The sequence below is a fragment of the Myotis brandtii genome, unplaced genomic scaffold (genome assembly GCF_000412655.1).
Source record: "Myotis brandtii unplaced genomic scaffold, ASM41265v1 scaffold38, whole genome shotgun sequence".
Classification (NCBI taxonomy): domain Eukaryota; kingdom Metazoa; phylum Chordata; class Mammalia; order Chiroptera; family Vespertilionidae; genus Myotis; species Myotis brandtii.
Genome location: NW_005364596.1, coordinates 2,351,784 through 2,371,835, shown reverse-complemented (window position 1 = coordinate 2,371,835; position 20,052 = coordinate 2,351,784). Strand labels below are relative to the sequence as shown.

Sequence of the window (20,052 nt, the reverse complement as noted above, 5' to 3'; positions counted from 1 at the left end):
ATCTAGAGCAGCGGTTCTCAACCTGTGGGTCTCGACCCCTTTGGGGGTCGATCAACCCTTTTGAAGGGGTCACCTAAGACCATCGGAAAACACATATATAATTACATATTGTTTTTGTGATTAATCACTGTGTTTTAATTATGTTCAATTTGTAACAGTGAAATTGGGGGTCACCACAATGTGAGGAACTGTATTAAAGGGTCGCGGCATTAGGAAGGTTGAGAACCACTGCCCCAAGGTATGTTTTTATTGATTGAAGAGAGAGAGAGAAGGAAGAGAGAGAGAGACTTTGATGCAAGAAACATCTAGATCAGTGGTTCTCAACCTTCTGGCCCTTTAAATACAGTTCCTCATGTTGTGACCCAACCATAAAATTATTTTCGTTGCTACTTCATAACTGTAATGTTGCTACTGTTATGAATCGTAATGTAAATATCTGATATGCAGGATGGTCTTAGGCGACCCCTGTGAAAGGGTCGTTCGACCGCCAAAGGGGTCGTGACCCACAGGTTGAAAACCGCTGCCTTAAAGAATAGCCATAAACACAGGAACACACAAAAACAAGATGAAACAAACAAATTGTTCTGAAATATCATCATAGGGATGAAATTATTGGAAGAGTTTAATTTAAAACATGATTCTCTGTGGAAGAGGCCAAAAGCACAGCTCTTGAAGGCCTCATGTAACATTAAAATGATTGTCTGGTTACTGACCTTTGACCCCTTTGGGCCTCTAGTTCCTGATTCACCTTGTTTCCCCTATTATAGGAGAATATGAAGATGAAAAAGAGAAAAGAGACAGAGTACATAAGAACAGAGAAAAGAAATGATCAGTGACATAAAAATGGAAACACTTCATTTTAACTGCCATAATATATGGCTCTATGTAATGTTGGCTATTAAAACACTAAACATAAATATCATCACAGTATCACTGGTTCATTCCCTGGTCTCCCTGTCAACCTGCATTCCACTATAACTGAAGACTGCCCTCCCACCAGTGGCTGGGAAGAGCTCTGTGAATGATTCTCATTAGTCTCAACAGTGTTTGCATAAATTTCCTTTTCATCAAAGAGTAAATCATTTCCTGTGTATCTAGGATGGGCTATTAAAATAAAGTGTTACCATATTAGTTTGCAGGAAGTTTAGAGGAATAAAGATTGAACAGTCAAATAAATTTCAAGGTGTTATCATCAAGTTACTATCAAAACTAAATACAACACATATCAACATGTTCTCATACGTTTCAATACCCATTGAGTGATAATGTGTTAACGACAGTAATTCCCCCTTTACATTTGGATGTGTTATTACATTTGTTCATCGAAAAGAGAGAAAATTAGGAAAGTTAAATTGTAAAATTCATTTTTTAAAAGAACCAATTGATGTGTATTTCAATAAATTATTTGTGCATTTCAATAAATTAATATTTGTTGAGGAATTTTAAATTTTAGTTTTATGTTATAAATCAAGAGGCACACATTTCCAAACCAAAGAATGTTATTTTCCAATGTAAGAATAACTTACCTTTGGTCCAGGAGTTCCAGGCTCCCCTCGCTCACCTCTTCCAGGAGGCCCTGCCTCCCCTCGCTCACCCTGTCACAAAATGCAAAACCTTAAATGGCAACCCTCCTCTCTACCCCCCTATCCCCAGCTGGTACCTGTAGATTAATAAGTAAATTGAATAAAATTAAAGAAAGCATATAATTGCCATGTATTTATCATGTATCCAGCACTGTATTAATCGCAACATGAATTATCTAATTTAATCAGATTGCTCAATCCATTGCATTATCACTTCCATTTGATAGATAAGGACATGAATTGGTAAATGCCTGTCAAACACCTATGTTAGTAAATGGAAGACCCTTAAAGGGACCTGAAAAGGGCCATCATGATACCTCAAGTCAGGAACAGACATAGTTTTCATTCTGCGGCCACTTTCTCAGTACTACCGGGATGCAGCATGGCAAAGTAGTTGAGGCTTTGTAATGGCCATAACTTATCACGTATAGTGGCCAGGCTTCTTGTAATCCCACATCCTGGGTCTGTTATTTATCAGTTCTGGGTTTTGAGGCAAGTTAGTTAAGTCCCCAAAGCCTCCGTTTCCTCTGTAAAATACAGAAAATTATAGTACTGATCTCATAACTTATAAATGTAGTACACGACACATAGGTATTACCGCTTTACGTTCTCCACAGCTCTGTGAAGTATGAATATGGCCACTGCCCCCAAGGAGCTAGTGACCTACTTAGACAAGGTCCACATAACAAAACAGTTAAGAATTCAGGAGTAGCATAAGGCCATATATGAGAGAAGAAGAAACCCCGGGGGTTTTTAATGGTCCAAACTGGCCCCCTGAGGGTGAGACTCGAGTCATGTCCTGAAGGATGAGTAGGTTGTATTTTATAAGTATTGCTGTTTATGACTATGCCCTTAATGAGTGCAGGAACTTCACAAAACACTTCACATGCTTTATCCTATGTAATCCACAGGGCAGATGAGAAAGGCGTTAGTATTCACAGTCTTACAGACGAGGCAACTGAAGCTCAGAGAGATTAAGTAACTTTCTCAAAGTCACAAAGCTTTTAAAAGGAAGAGCAATAATTTAAAACTGTGCTCCATCTTCAACTTCTGTAGAAATATTTTTGTATGTGATCCTTTGAACATCTTTGGCCATTGTCAAAAAGTATGAACATATTAGAAGTTTGCCAAGTCACCCTCCAGGAAGACGCCACCGTTTTATATTCCCTGAGCACAGTAGACTGTCTGGCTTCCCGCATGATGGGCAGCATTCAGTACTCAAACAGGTTGTGAATTCAGTCTGGTGTTAGCTGGGTGATACAGGGCTTTAAATTCCAAGACCTTTATCTGTATCAGTCCCTCTCTGGGAAGCTGTTATGGTTTTGCAGGCGAGGTGGGATAGGGTAGTGCAGGCATGAGAGAAAACTCAGGAGTTTGCTCAGCATGAACCAACGGGAGTGGGACAGTGGAGGAGGTGGGAGAAAGGCAGGCACTTGAGGGATGCAGCAGACGGAAAAGATGCTCTGAGAGCTTCCCCAGGGATTAGAGACTGAAGCACTTCTGTTGACATATGGAATTTTTATCTTTAAAAAGTACCATATTTGGCATTTCTCTTAATATTTTACAGCAGAATTCTAAAATAGTAACTATAAGCTTGTTTCAGGGCAAAACAGAAACCTTAGAAAATCATTTATCTGTTATATACCATAGGAGTGGAGTGGCTATATCTTTACCTAGAATCACTTTAAAAAATTACAATGCCCCTAATTGGTTACTTGTCACTTTCTGGATTTACGTAATTTGTTTGTTCACTTCTTTCTCTCCTCCCACCCTTCCTCACACATACTGGAAGGTAAGCTTCAGGAGAATAGAGACCATTTTTGCTGCATTTAGTTTTCATTCTCAGGTAGTAAAAAAAAGTCTGGCAAAAAAATTGTTGGATTAACGAATGAACAGCATTCTATCACTCAAAGTATTCTAAATTATTGAGAATAACACTCCATTTCTTTAGACTGCTGTAGGTCTCTCCCAGGACTGACATAGATGCTGAGGACACAGCATTTTTAAATGCCATCTCACACCTTCCTTCATTATGATTTCTCTTCACTGTGTTGGGGGGTAAAACACAGATTAATTTATATTTTTAATCTGAATTGAGTGGGACAAAACCAGATTACCTAAACAACTGGGGGAAAAAAACCTAGTGTTTGGCTGGAGGAAATGTTTAAATAATCATGACTTTTCCGTTATGATACCAAATTCATGTATGATAGGCAATTTAGCTGAAAAATAAACTTCACAATATTGCTAATAAAATGAATATCCTATCTACAATCCTTCTTGTAGAAATATAAAACAGGTACAGGACATTCCTCATTTTTATGGGGAGTTCAGAGTAGTGTCTGTGATAAGAGGATCTGGTCTGTAAAATCAGGCGGGGCTCCTCATGGGCAGTAATTAATGGTGAGTTTATGGCCCCGCGTCTGGATCTTTTTTGAAACTGTGGAATAGCTTAATGTCGGTGAACTATAGAAGAGATATTTAGGGCTGACCTCCCCTCTCGACGGCCCGTGTTTCTTCTATATTTCCTTGCTGAGCAAATCCAATGCCACCAACATGTAGAGATGAGTTAGCTCCAGCCTGGTTCTCTGAAGCACTGACCAGGCGGAGCTTTGAGCCTATAACCAGGCTGCCTTCCTTCTCTGAGGCTGAAGCCTGAATAAGTACACCGGCTCTTATATGAACATAGAATGCTCTCTCTCTCTCCCCCCACCACCTCCCCTCTCTTCCAGAAAGTGTGTTTCTGTGCGAGTCTGTTCAGGCTAAAGCAGGCATTCCTCATATTTTGTTAATAAGCCTGACAGCTCATTATGTGAAAATGAAATTGCTTGAAAAAACAGCAATTTTGCATACATTCGACCCAGTGCCCCTTGGGCCACGCATAGTTTCCATTTACTGGGATTAGAGTTATTTTCTCTTCAGCAGCGGGAATGAGGATGCCTCTGTCAGAACAGACCACGAACACATTTCTCTGGCTCCCGGAAATCAGCCTGGTTTATTTCTGGCGAATGCAATACACATGGAGGCAAAGGCGGCTATGGGTTAAAAATAAAAAAAATGTAGTTTGATTTAATTTTGCCCCTCCTTTGATTCATGACTCTGTCACGAGTAAAGTTCCTCAGAGCTGTACATTTTAATGTCTTACTGGGTAGATAAAAAGAGAACGATAGGCCTGACTGTATCCGCAGCAACATAATTTTTTATTTGGCGGCATATAGACTGTGCTTTTAGAGCCCTCTCTAGGGTTGCCAAATGGAAGATCATGAGATGGTTTTCATTACAGGATCTTTCTGCAAACGTTATTCGGGATGGATCCTTTTGGGATGAGGCACTTAGGAATCTCTATGACATCAGTACTCCTTGAAATCTAGGGAGTGATGTGGGAATAATAATAATGTTTGATTTACAAGTTTGTCCTAAAATCAGCGATAAGGAGGAGGGTTAATGAGTTCTATCTCCCCTCCTCAGAATTTCCCCACTTTTCCATATGGCCAGGAAGCTAATGGCACCACATCAATTTAGGAGCAATTTGGGGGACAACTGGAACACTAATATATCCCACCTTCCTGTTGTCTTGCCCAAGGCTTTCTAACATTAAACTTCCTGTTACTCTATTTAATACGGGGCCCCCATTAGAAGTGTTAGAATGGGTGACAGGCTGCTTTTATTCTTTATGAGGCAAACATGTATGGTCACCTAAATAGTAAAGTTACCCCCTATTTCTTTCAACACAATGGACAACAATTTTATGACTGAAAAATTCAGAAAGAAAGGAAGGGAAAGATTCCACTCACCTTTGTTCCCGGTAAGCCTGGCAAGCCTGTCTCCCCTTGAGGGCCAATGAAACCGGGTTCACCCTTTAAAGAGATGGGCATGTGAGACTGTTACCAATGGACAGTAAGTAAGTAAGTAAAGTTAAACTGACTTCCTTCCATTGGGATTTCACATCTTTGATTGCATACAGCTTTCTTGCTGAGATCCAGCCACTGCCAATAAAATTAAATAGGTTTTGAGCAACGAGAATACTTTGAGCAAAGCTTTGGAGAGGCTTTAGAAAGTAAAAGTGGCAAACCACCCAGATCAATGTCTTTATAATCTCCTTTCTCATCTGTCGTCCTGTGGTTCTTAGCATTTACCAGGTCCAATTAATTATGTTTGGGCGAGTGTGGTAGGTAGCCTTTAAGATAGGTGTCCATGATCCCGCCTCTTGGTCTTCATGCCTTTGTGCAATGCCCTGTGCTTGAGTGCAGACTGGAGTTAATGACATGTCTGATTAACAGAATTTGGCAGAAGTAATGGGATATCACTTCTGAGACTAAGTCATAAAAAGACTGTGGCTTCCATCTCCAGGGGGTCTTTCTTGTTCTCTCTCACTTGGATCACTTTCTTTGGGGAAAGCAAGCTGCCATACTGTGAAGAGCCCTTGGGAGAGGTCCGAGTGGCGAGGTCAGAGGTCAGCCAACAACCTCATGTGTGAGCTTGGGAGGGGACGCTCCACTCAGGTGAGACCGGAGCCCTGCCGACAGCTTGACTGACCCCTCGTGGGAGACACTGACCCAGAGGCACCCCGCTGAGCTGGGCACAGATTCCTGTTTCTCCAAAATGGTGAGATAATTGTTTGTTGTTTAAAGCCAGTTTGGGGGGTAATAATGATATGCAGCAATAGATACCTGAATGTTAGATGTGGCTAGGGAAGAGATTCAGGAATGTTCAGCATGACAGAGAAAATCTCTCTCCTTGCCCTACCTCTGTAACCTCTTCTCCACTTAGAGGAAACCCAGTTGTGGTATACTAAAACATGTATTTGGTCTTGTTCCTGGTCCCTTGCACAGAGCTCCTACAACCCTTTGAATTTCCTGAGTGGTAAGAGTAATAGGAGCATCTTTTGTTATTCTTGACAATCCCCTTTCAAACATGCCTGAGTTTATGATAATAAGGTGACTCTTGGTAGGCTCCTAGACAGCTTCAGGATGGAGCTGTGATAGGAGGAAACTTTCAGCCCTTTGCCTCCTCTCACCATCTCCAAAGAGGGGAGAAAGGCTGGAGACTGAGTTCAATCACCAATAGCCAGTAATTTAAGCCATTGTGCCTACAATGGAAGCTCCATAAAAACCCCTAAACAAAGGGGACTGGAGAACTTCTAAGCTAGTGACCACATCCACGTGCTGGCCGGATGATGCACCCCAACTCCATGGGAACAGAGGCTCCTGTGCTCCAGACCCTTCTGACCTTACCCCCATGTACCTCTTTGTTTGGCTGTTCATTTTTATCTTTTATAGTAAACTGTAATATTAAGAATGGCATTTTATTGAGTTCTCTGAGTTCTAGCAAATTATCAAACTAGAGTCAGAGTAGGTTGTGAGTACCCTTGAATCTGTAGTTAAGTCAGACAGAAGTCATGTAACCAGGGGCCCCCGTTCCGGTGATCCACGTCTGAAGTGAGGGCAGTCTTGTGGGACTGAGCCCTTCAACCTGAAGAGTCTGATGATAACTCTGAGTAGTGTCACAATAGGATTGAGTTGTAAGACACAGTTGGTGTAAGAGAATCAGAGTTGGATAATCGGTGTTGGAAAAGACAATATGTATTTGGTGTCAGTGTTCATATTTTCTTGACTAGCCATATGGTTTTATTTTCTTTTTAAAAATGTGAGCTCAAATGTAAGGTAATCTAACTTCCTAAAATCGATAAAATAAAGTTTTAAAGTAAAAAATGTAATGGCTCTGTTCCCATAAATTCTCTCCCCTCCCCCTCAATGAATTATTTCTGGAACAGTTCCTAATGTTGATACATTTGTTTTTTTCCTAAGGTTAGGATATTTCAACATTTTTTTTTTATTCTTGGAGTTGCATTGTTAAAATACACTATATAAAATCTTGGGTCTTGGGCGAACAGAAAACTGCTATCACCACCACAAATGTATCAGACTGGCATGTAACTCAAATGGATTTATCTCTGGCTCTGATGTGCCTGGTACTAGTTTAAGAACAAAACAAGGTGGAGGGGAACCAATGCTTTACTGTAAGTTTATTTTTTGTGAAATTTCTATAACTCTATTCTACCTGTCCCCATACCCTTACACACATTGGGAAGAAGAATCTAAACAAAAAATTTTGGGTGGATCTCTTAATGGTCTAAAATAAAAATCAACTATATTCAGAGAAATCATGATGACTATTCTACTTCTTGTAAAAGAGTTTAACTTGTTACTTTAAACAAAAAAATCATACGGAATACATTTATTTACAAGTAAAATATTTCTCCCAATAAAATTATATATATAAATATGTAAATATTCCCTCTCCACCCTCAAGAAATAAAGTTGTATTCAAGTCAATGTGAATCATTAGGAATGACTTACTGGCATGGAAACATAATGCAAGTTAATAGGTTGAAAGTTTACATGTAGACAAGACTCTTGCAATATCTTCAAGTAGAAATAAAATGATCTCACTGTTTAGCAAAGCAATAGAAGCACCATTAAAGCATACTAATAAAAGAGAAGAAAAAAGCAAATGCTGCAAAAATGTATTTCTTATTCATGTTAGTGCTTAGTTTATAAAAAGAAGAAGCATGCAGTTTCATAGTTCACATATAAACAAATGAGGCTTTGTGATCTCAGTGACCAGACTAAAGTGGCCCTTCCTTCATTTTTAGAAAATAGAACATATTTTATCCCAAGTAAATATATAAAAAGTTCTTTTAAACAGAATGGTCAGAGAAAAAATTTAAGAAAGCACCCACCATACCCATGCACTTATTTATTTCAATGTATTCAAGGGGAAGATAGCATATTTAACTTTAGGACCACAGATATACTTATTTAATTCCAGAGCTCTCAGTGACTTCAGAGACAGTTCCATCTTCTCTATGGGGAGGAAATAATCATTGGTCTCTTCTTTGTCTCAGGTTTGAAGGACATTATTGAAGTAATTAAGCCATAAATATGTCTACTCATGATTCTGCTGGTTGCACTGTCTCAGGTTTGAAGGACATTATTGAAGTAATTAAGGCATAAATATGTCTACTCATGATTCAGCTGGTTGCACTATTTTTTACCTTTCAAAACTTATAGCACTTACCCTTATTAGTGTACATTGATACACTTCAGATTCCACATGTCACCTAGCCGACGCTCTATCCACTGAGCCACACCAGTTTCGGCAGGTTGCACTATTTTTTACCTTTCAAAAGTTATAGCACTTACCTTTATTAGTGTACATTGATACACTTCAGATTCCACATGTCACCTAAACTTTAAGAAACTACCACTTGTAGAGTTTGGATTAGTATCAAAGAAGAATACTCTTAATTTTATGAAAAGTCTTTATTAAAATAATCTTCCCTGATCCATTTCCCTATCTGCATGTGGCTGGTCCTTTATATACTTCAACCAAAACAGATACTCTTAATTTTATGAAAAGTCTTTATTAAAATAATCTTCCCTGATCCATTTACCTATCTGCATGTGGCTGGTTCTCCTGTATATACTTCAACCAAAACAACAAATTGCAACAGATAGAATGCAGAAGCAGATATGAGAATCTAGCTATTTTCTATTAAGCCAGACATTAAAAAGATTTGCAAAAAATAAAAAAGTCACTTCTCTTCCTTTTTTTTTTGAAGATTCAGTTATCTTTCATAAAACACATGACCAGTTTTAATTAGCACATAATCAGTTCTTTAAATTTCTGGGTTTTAATTTCTAGTACAGAAATACCAATAGATAGAACCTACATAAACAACAACTCTTTTAATCCTGATTTGTAAGTGTGTAAAGGGATTTAGAGACCAAAATGTTTGAGGACTATTGGTACAAAGTCAAAGAACTGAATTAAAGCCTGATTTTACAAGCTGGAATCTTGACCTGCCATATAATGGAAGATTCTGGCATCATTAATGGTGGCTTAGTTAAGACTTATTATAAAGATAATGTAAGCAAAGCCCTTAGCACTGTCTCTATAATGAGGCAAGTGAACAATAAATGTTTGTTATTATTGTTGCCCTTATTATTGGCTCAAAAATTTTGGCTATCATTATTATTAGTAGTAATAGTAATAGAAGTATTATAGCTTCCCAACTAATTGGTGATAGACAAGGTGAGCGCTTGTTTCTTTATAACCTGGATGGGGCTGTACTCAATACCTCTTCAACTTCTTTCAAGAAGTAACCCTAAATTTTCTTGTGTGAACATATCATTTTATGACAGAATATCCATCTTTTAGAGCACTTAGGATTGCAAAACCCAAAGTGGGTAAGGTAGAGAAGTGACAGATTTACTATGAATGAGTTTTCATCTTGTAAGAAAGAGAAAGAAGAAAATGGTCATACCTATTGCATTTTCCTAAATAAATGTAATCCTTTAAAAAAAAGTCTTGCCTCTTTGACTGATGTAGAGATTAAAGGTTCTAGAATCTCCTAAAAAGCCTAATAGAGAGGCTATGCCAACCTACAGGTCTATGAATACTTTAATGTGATAGAAAAGCAAATGACTATTCTACTGTAGTCACAATGCCAGTTAACCAGCATAGAGGAAGGAACCTGGATCAGGGGAAGGCAGGGAAAGCAGCTGAAATGTGATTTAAACACAAAACAGTTTGGGGAAATCACCTTTGGAGTAAAGCAGACTGCACAAAAATGATGTTACTTAAGTTTTCAGGGCAATAAACAGGGGAAGTAACTATTATATTGGACTATAAAGTGATTCTCAGACTTGTGTTTGCATATCTAATCTCATTTAGTCAGTGGGAAATAGGAGACTGCTAAGTTGGAAATTATTCACACGTATTTGTCTAAGTAGACAGGTGGGAGTGAGGTGCAATAGAGGAAATTGGCACTATAATGAAATTAAGCTCTTAGATTAACTTTAATGAAGAAACAACTAAATCTAGAGGGCTTTTTTCTTTTTATTTTTTTTTTACAAGTCAATTACCTGAATTAGAAAATCCCAATTATAATTTCAATGAGTCATTTTAGGAATAACATGGGAAACATGAGGCTGAGGTCCTTTGAAAAGGGCAGATGCTGGCTCCCATAATCAGGAAAACATAGACTTAAGCAGGTAAACAGAAAGTAAAATAGCTTTACAATTAAAGTGAAAACAATAAAATATGACATTTTCTTAAACAACATTAATCTTTTCAGTTTATGATGTGTTAGTGCTTTTTTTATGACAACAAAAAATGTCTAAAGAAAATGGAGGAAAGCCAAAGGCTTCAAACCAATGAAAAGCAGAGGAATAACTTAAGAAGAGTACTAATTACTGCTGAGCACTTTAATCTGTTTTTCTCTCAAGTGTCATATACAATTTTTTCTCTCCTTTCAGCTATTCAAAATTTTCCTGTCTCTTTATTCACTCACCATCTCAAGTGAGGTAGCATTTTAGGTTTTTACTTTTGTTATTGTTGAGAACAATGTCAATTGGGATTCTGTTCATATCGGTGCCACTGACTGTGTGAGGAAGGGAATTAAAAAGTGAAGGCAGCCAACTGAAAGATCTTAAAATGTAATTGCTTGCAGTGTACCTAATCAGGGAAAGAGAAAAGTAAAAAAGAAGGAAGAGAGGAAGAGGAGAAGAGGAATAAGGAAGGAATGGAGGGAGGGGGCAGGAGTAAGATGGAGGAAGACAAGAGGGGTGAGGAAGAATGGAGAGGAACAAGCATCTCAAAATGTTATATTCCTCTATCATGGCCATAACAATTAAATCCAGGTTTAATTGGTTGTTGTTTTTTTGGTTTGTTTTCACTGGTTCCAACTAGATCTATCCTTGGGACAAACAAAAAAAATAAATAATATATTTAAATCTTATATATTTATATCATATATAAATACAGAGTTATGACTTAACCACAGCCTGGAGATAAAATATATGCAACACTATCAGAATCCTAATACAATCCAAAATGTTAATCACTAAAACACAATTAATAGTTGGCTTCATATTTTGCTACCCAAGCCACATGCTAACCAGTGATTAAATGGTTGCCAGAGAAATAGAAATCTCAGTTCTGTTAGTGGTATGATAATATGGCACTAATACAGCATCGAATTCCAAAAGGAAGGAACCTTTGGTTTAATTTTCTGGCCTTGTCCTGGATATTGCATCTGATTTCTTCCTGAGTTGTTTCATGAGTTTTGTGCTTTATTTATTCTTAACGTTAATTAATCAGCTCACCACCAATGAATTAAATAACCCAGGTTTCAATCCCAAGACTGAACACATTTCCTTGTGTTGAGCTGGTGGGAGAGAGGTGGTTTTGGCAACTACACTGAGACCCAGGTTGGCAGCAGAAATGTTATGAATTCATGGTGAAGCCCAATAGAGGCCTGGTAGTAAACTGCTGGAAGTGGCAGCAGCTGAAAAATCTCACACATGTTGCCCATTTAAACAGCCAGGGCACATAAAGATGCAAAACCAAGTCTATGGGTTTCAGCTATAGCTGGGATGAAAGATGGATCTTCACATGACCAATTTTGAAGGGCCTGATAGTTTCACATTGATCTTTCCAACTATAGCTAACTGTTTCGGCAACCACAACTTTGATCTTGTAATGCGAAGCTCAATGAATATGTCACAGTAACTAACATGTACTATGTTTGAAAACTTATCCTATTTTTTCACCAAACAATAGTTCCTTTATTGATGAGAGTGTCAGTATTAGAGAGCACGCACACTCTCTCTCTACTTTCTTTCATAAATTGGGAATATGTACAGAGAAATGAAGTGAGCTACCAGGAGATTTAGCTATAGGAAGGTGGGATCTATTCACTTTATAAGGTAAAGCGAAGATAGCACAAAAATAAGATTTTGACTGAAGTCACTTTTGCTCAACTCATTTGCTATTTTTTAAAAAAATTTAAACAGCCCATTGAGATGCTTAAATTCTGTGTATTCTGGCCAGTAAATAAATAACCCCAAGACAAAATTTAAAACCTTAAAATAATGCAAACAATTACCATCTTTACAAACCAAGAAGGCAACAAAACCTGGCCTTCTGTAGTACAAAAAGGCCAGTGAAGTCTAGGAAATGCCTTAAGAACTTGACCTTTCTGAACTCTAACAAAGACCATTGAAAATCTGTACCAATTTTTCTCCAAACCCACATGTGATACATAGCAAGGAAGTATTTCAGATAACCTTACTTTAACTTTTAAATGACTATTGGGACAATTCACCTAACACCAGTTTGTCAAATTTACATAAAGGATGTCCTTCATATAGATGAGAAGAGTCAGCAAATATGGGAATGGGATTATTACTCAAGGTAAAAAAGGAAGAGACAGACAGCTTCATTCATACAGAAATGGCTCACCAGGTGTTTCCCTATAAACTTCCAGAACTCAACATCTGTTATATAGAAGGGTGGACAGAAAGTCCTAACTGATTAGCTCTTGCCCACAGAAAAATCTCTGGTTTTTCATTTATTACCATTTGTTTTATTTTTATAAGTCATTATCAATTAAAGGAGCAAAAGATATCATTTTTTAACCTGTCTAAAAAGACTCCTCTAATACCTGCTTAAACCAAGCCATGTTTTCTATGATATTTATTACCCTCAAGCAGATCCAATCTTCATTGCCCCCCAAAACAGTACAACAGGGCTCAAAAATATGTGATTTGCGTGGGTGCTAAAAGCATCACCAATAATTTTGATTAATGTGTCTTGACACTGAATGCATTAGCCATACAACATTCTTCTTGCTTAAAGGCTAATTAGAATTCAAGTCAGCATGATACCTGCTTTTGAGGATTACAGCAAGAACATTTGTTGTAATAAGAACCTCCAGGCAGCCAGTTTTGGTAATGATTGATTTGTAAAATTATTGAGGGGGAAAAAATGAGAAAGTAGAGCTTATCCCAAAAACATTTATTTCCCTTTAGGATCAAATTTGAGTATAAATTAAAACATCTTGGTGGTTACGATGAAAATGAACTACTATAGCAGGTTTATTTAAACCCCAGAAAACATATCTTTCTGATTTTTTTTTTCTTAACAGAATTACATCATGAAAGCACATTTGGTGAATTTATTGGAGGTTTTATTCTGGCTGCGAAAAATCTCTGATTTCTGGTTGTATGAGTTTCCTAATTGGACTCTTAAATTATTCAACTGCTCAGACACACTTGGTGCAAGCAGGAAATAATTATAAGTAACAATAACAATGTTATCCTTTTAACCGGTATTTCTTCCTTTTTTTTCTTTTAGGAATTCATTTCATATCCTATGTTACTTCCAAAAAGTTTCCTCTGCTATTTTTAAAATGTGATTTGACGTTTCTGAGGAAGAAACCTCCTCTCCAGTGGATTTAAAACTTAGGTTTCTATTAGATTATTTAATCCTAAGAATGCCAAAATAAATGTTCCCATCACCTGTAAAAGTTAGTCTTTATATGATTTAGTGTCAAAGATGATTTCATATAATGAGGTACAAAGAGTTAGTTACTGTCTCATAGCCTCCCGATCCTCAAGTTCTTGTTCTAAATGTCAAATTTTCACTAATGGGGAAGCCAGAGCAAAAATATCAAGTTATGAGAGAAAATACTATATAAATTTATTTGCCATCTAAATGATTTGATGTAATTTTTACTGTTTTATGTCTCCCTACTGTATTAATTTCACTGTACTATGTACATTTTTTTCAATTTCTTTTCTGAATATGAGATAAACTGGTGGTCTATGTTGAAAGGAGAAAAGCAAGCATTGAAAAATCAAGATATGTAAAAAATGTCTTGGGCCCTACCCAGTTTGGCTCAGTGGACAGATCATCTGCCCGCAGAATGAAGGCTCTCGAGTTTGATTTCTGTCAAGGGTACATACCTCAGTTGCAGGTTCGATCCCTGGCCCTGGTTAGGGCGGGTGTGGGAGGCAACCAATGGATGTGTCTTTCTCACACTGATTTTCTCTCTCTCTGTCTCTCCCCCCTTCCACTCTCTCTAAAAATCAATAAAAAATATCCTCAAAGTAAATAAATAAATAAACAAATAAGTAAATAAATGTACTGTTTCTCATGTCTTAATGTCACCTTCATTGAGACATAAAATCTTAGGGCGATGTTTTATTTAAAAAATGTCTTGGGGCTAGGCAACACCATGACTGAGGCCTAGAGAATTTCTTAATTAATTTGTCGTTTCCTTTTGCTTTTGTGTGAACAGTGTCAGGAAAGAGAACTTTGATAGCACCATGTCTCGCACCCAGAACACTGTATCCCCTCATCCTTTGTTCCTGGAATACACTTGGGTGATAGGAAGAGAGGAATAGCATGAAGCCATGTTTCAAGAAAAAGTAGGTTATCTCACTGCTCTTAAAGGCAGGGGTCCTCAGACTACGGCCCGCGGGCCACATGCAAATACAAATATTGTATTTGTTCCCGTTTTGTTTTTTTACTTCAAAATAAGATATGTGCAGTGTGCATAGGAATTTGTTCATAGCTTTTTTTTAAACCATAGTCCGGCCCTCCAACGGTCTGAGGGACAGTGAACTGGCCCCCTGTTTAAAAAGGTTGAGGACCCCTGCTTAAAGGTAACATTCACCTATCACTGCAAAGGAATTTTCAGAATTTACATCTATTAACCTATAGAGTATAAATGGCTTTATGTTCCTTAGGTTATTGATTTTTAGAGGGAGAGGAAGAGACAGGGATAGAGAGAGAGAGAGAGAAACATCAGTGATGAGAACCATCCATCTGCTGCCTCCTGCATGCCCTCTATCGGAGATCGAGCCCGCAACCCCAGCATGTGCCCTGACTGGGACTCCAACCTGTGACCTCTTGGTTCATGGGTCTACCCTCAACTGCTGAGCCACACCAGCCAGGCGATGATTCTCATTTTATAAGGAAATGTGATGATATAGATTCATGAACAGGTGAGGGGCAGGACCGGATTTGCGCCGTGGTGATCTGGCTCTGCAGTCAGGGGTCTTGACCCCTGCTCTATACTCCTTAATTACTAGGGTCATATAATCATAAAAGGGCTAAGTAATGTATTTACATTTTTTTCAAAATAACTGTGGAGAGAAAAAGGCTTTAAAAATAGGAACTTTGAATCTTACGTTTTTATGGGATATCAGAAAAGCTAGTTATAAGTTTTGCCCATGAAAAATATATTTGCAAGCTTGTTTTAAAAATAATTTTCGGAGTTCAAATCTTATTCCAGAAGATCAATGTCTGCATGGTACATTGTGCATAATTTAATTTTCCCAGTTGAACATCTTGACACTCTATGAACCATGAATGCATGAAATAGGAATTCCAAATGTCTTCCACATGGTGAGAGGACTTTCCAGTACTTGTGCAGGAAGCTGAAGAGCAATTTGAAATTAAGCTATGCCTGTTCTTAGTGACTTTTATTATGTATGCCTAAGGTAGTAGCACTTTCTCTGAGTGGGACCCTGAGGTGATAGATGAGTCTGCTGTCTGTATTTAGGCACTTTGCTCATTTCCTGAGAGCTGTGTGGAAGGCATTTGGATGCTCATTAAATTTCCAACCATTGCCCGAGTGCAACAGGTGGCAAATCAAAGCTTCCCTGGTATGTCATGGCTGGTTTCCTCAATGTCTTGGAAATAACGGATGGCATTTGCATGCTCTCCGCAGCACCAGCAGATAAGAAGGAGATGAATAGCAACAGGAAGTATTTCCAAAGCATAAACAAACACACAAGTTTAGGGAGGTTATGACTAATGTTCTTGCTACCACACTTTCTAAATACATACATGGTGGTTTCATCTTTTAAATATTGTTATCTTTCAAACTATGAAATCATGAACTCTCCTGTGGCTAGCTACCTAATAAAAGCAGGTATATTCAAGAAATAATAACATCACAATTTAAGGGAGCTATATCATAAAGTTACAAACTTATAACTACATTTATGACTGTTCAATGAGTACTAATGACTATGATATGTTCTTAAATTGTCTCCTTTACAAAATTACTGATTTATACTAGGAACCTACTACATTATAAGGAAAGCATGTCACTCACATCCTGAACCAGAGTGAGAAGACAGGCTTATTCATCCAAAAATAGAATCTGTGATTTAAATAAACTTTTAGATAGTTACCCAACAGTCCGTGGTAATTATACAGAAAAGGTTTTTGTCACTGTAATCACTAGTCAACATTGGAAAAGGAAAGACAATTGTCAACTATATGATCTTGACAGAATTTGACTGGCAGTTGCCTATGACTCTAGGAATAAAAGCATTTACTGGGGGTGAAAAATCACCAATATCTTTCCCGATTTGAAAGAGTTCGAAACATTCAGATTAGTCCACAGATGACTAGAAAAATGACCTGGGGTATTTTAGGACATAAAATAACTAAAAGGTAATGATAATAAACATTAGTAACTGAAATTGTTTGTTTTAAAGAAAAAAGACTCAATACCGTCATCCTATATATGCTCTCTCTCAACAAGAAAGTACCTCATGCTCAGGAGAAGAAACAACTGTATTTCAAGGCAGCATGGAGGTCCCTGCTGTGGACCTGGTGTTGGCAGCCCTTCACCCTGCAGGCAAGCGCTGCAGGAAACACAGCCCAGGTCCTTCCAAAACGCTCCTTTTAAATGCCTTCCTCTTATTTATAATGCTACAAGGTTCTTTATAATTAATGCCGACTATGACTTTCTTCAGTTTGTTTTAAAAAAATCTATGACCTTCCAATCATTTTTAAAAAGCTCCTTTTTTAAATGTGAGAACTACTAAGGAACTGCCATAAATTAACTCTATAATATGAAATTACATATTCATTTATTAAGTTATTTTGGCTACATATTAAATGATAAGGAAATAATTTGGCTTTTTAGTAAACTATTGTCATAGAGTATACTTTTTCCATGGAAGAAACCAAGGATTAATAATACATTAAAAACACACATCTGAACTTCAATAAACTAATCTGAAACCATCAAACAAAAAGCAGAAGCAAAGTTTCTGAGTGCCAACCTAGAAGACATAGCTTTCATGTCTGTTAATTACACCAAATATACCCATAAAATATTATGTAAGATACCAGATGATGTCTGGGAGTTCAATAATTTAACTTATTTATTCTAAAATCTTATAATTTCATCTAACACACTTCAGATATAGCCTTCATAAAACAGTATACACAACCCTCACAGTGAAACTAGGAACATTAATTTTAGAATGGTCTAATACATACTGGAGATTAATTTAAAACTCTACAATGTGATAACAATAAAAATATATTTAAAAAGAAAAAAAAACCTCTATAAAGTGAGAAAAATGTAAGGAAAAATCTACTTGCATTGTGTTTCCCTATCAAACAGCTCTGGAATTTAAAAAAGAACTTTAAAATAAGAAGCTGATTTTAAGGGAGTACCTACAACTAAACAGTAGAACTTTTAAGCCTTCTCCGTTGCCATGTTGAAAATTTTTGAACAATTAAAAAATATTTCTTAACATTTTTAGATGGTTTAAAAATATGTAAATGATGTTTTAAACTAAGTTTTACACAATTATTTCAAAAGAGACATAAAACATTTATGGGAAAGTATGAGTCAAAGTAGTTTAGTAAAATGATTTGTACTTTTCAGTCAGAATTATTGACAGGAAGTGGAAGCACAAAACATTTTAGAGGGATTGTTATAATGAGCGAATCATAAAAACAGCTGCCTAAGTGTTAGATTTATGGGGATGTGAACACTATAATTCTGGTAAAAAAATCTGTTAAGATCTTAAGAATAAAGCTAAATGTGAAGGTAGACATTCTAGACTTTAAAGAACTCCTGATTTCAAACGAAGTGGCTTTTACATTTATTTAAGTTAGGGGCATATTAGGTTACATAACAGAAAATATAGTCCAGAGAGTGATGGAAAACTTTAAAAATACCTATGCTTAATTTTTAATTAAAAAAATTTAAGTGGTTGAGAGGTGAGTATTTAAAGAACAACACTATGTTTTCCGTTTTCATTCCCCTCCTATCTTTGTGCAATTTCTGTGACTCTCACACTTGCAGTTCTATGAAGCCAAGACTGTCAGTGCAGTATTTACCTTTATCCCCGGAAGTCCAGGAAGCCCAGGAAGCCCTGGTTCACCCTACACAGGAAAATCACACAACATTATAGAACAATATTCACTCAGTCACGGTCTCTGGAGAAAAGCATGGCAAATGTTCCTCGCCGAATGCTTGCCATCTGCATATACACTGTCTCCTTTCAAGAACTTGGTGAGATTATACAGCTCAGTCAACTCTTGATTCAGAATTGGTTGACCCCTTTGCAGATTTTCCTGCCAGTTCACTGCTCACTGGCATCTCTACCAGAAGGCAAGAAAGAGAAGTAAAAGGAGAACGAGCTCCCACGTTTTATTAATTCCTGGTAAATGGTTTGCTGGGGAGGCCGAAGCTCTGCTCAAGTGAGGATTATGCGTGCATCTGAATAACGCCTCCGAGCCCAGTGCTCTCTTACCTCAGATAATCAAGAGTTGGCTGTGTGAACAGATGGTTACATCAACACAATATACATTAAAAGTCGTGCTCACTTAAAAGTATAGTAAGATTTCTTTTCCATTCCTGAATGATGAGAAGATAAATGCATGGTTAATATTATACTTAACTCCAGCCCATATTTCTGACAATTGTTGAGTCTGGGTAACCCTGCCTAGCAATTTAGGGCTAATGGTACCATGCAGCTGTTCCTGAGTACAGGTCTGAGATTAAGTGGCAGATTTGGGGTGAGCATACTGGAGTCATGATTAACCTTCTCATTTTCACAGAATGGTCTACATTATTTTAAGTACAAAGTATAGTGACAAGAGGTTACATTGCTTAGAAAATCTCCTGAATTCCACTAAAGAAGCATAATGGAATTGCTGGAGAAAATGAAAGTCCATCTTGTGCTGGATTGAGGTGACTATTTGTGGAAAGTAAAGGGGTTACACATTTTCACAACGGTCAGTCATTGGGAAGATAACTATACTAAGAGACAGGAGTATCAAACTAATAAAGGGGTAGAGGAAGGTATTTCTTTTCATCTAAATGCTTTAACAACCTTCATTTCAAAGAAAATCTGCTAAGAACAATCAAACATTTCATTTTTTAATATTATTACCTTCAAATTATGAAGAGTCATAACTTGCTCTAGTATTATCACTAAATGACTTCATCTACTGTTGATTAAGCTGTATGGTTAGACATAGAAAGGACAATGACTTTCCTGACGGTTTAGGTCAAAGGTGCTTCAGGAATGAAAAGGAAAAGCTATTATGTATGAAATTACCAATGGAAGTTTGCATTGTGAACAAGAACACTAAGATGAGATTAAGCCAGAGAAGAAAGGATGATTACTAAGCATTTGCTATTTCATTCAAATAATACCTGTCCAAATAAATTATAATTCATACAGATACTACATTATATATTTGATTTTCTTTTTTCTTCCTCCTTTTCCCTTCAATAAATTAATTTAGGAAGATTTAGTAAAAAGTGCTGGTATCCATATTTTACTGAAGA

General features: G+C 37.1%; 1 protein-coding gene across 1 annotated transcript in view; it reads right to left on the bottom strand.

Moving 5' to 3' along the window:
- COL25A1 (collagen, type XXV, alpha 1) overlaps window positions 1-20,052 on the bottom strand; it is a 497,755-nt gene that overhangs the window by 55,148 nt on the left and 422,555 nt on the right. The window contains exons 18-21 of the mRNA XM_014544731.1: window positions 18,594-18,638; window positions 5,378-5,440; window positions 1,527-1,595; window positions 714-758 (exon numbers count right to left, since the gene is read on the bottom strand). Coding sequence (XP_014400217.1) covers window positions 714-758; window positions 1,527-1,595; window positions 5,378-5,440; window positions 18,594-18,638 — 222 coding nt within the window. The remainder of the gene's footprint in view (window positions 1-713; window positions 759-1,526; window positions 1,596-5,377; window positions 5,441-18,593; window positions 18,639-20,052) is intronic.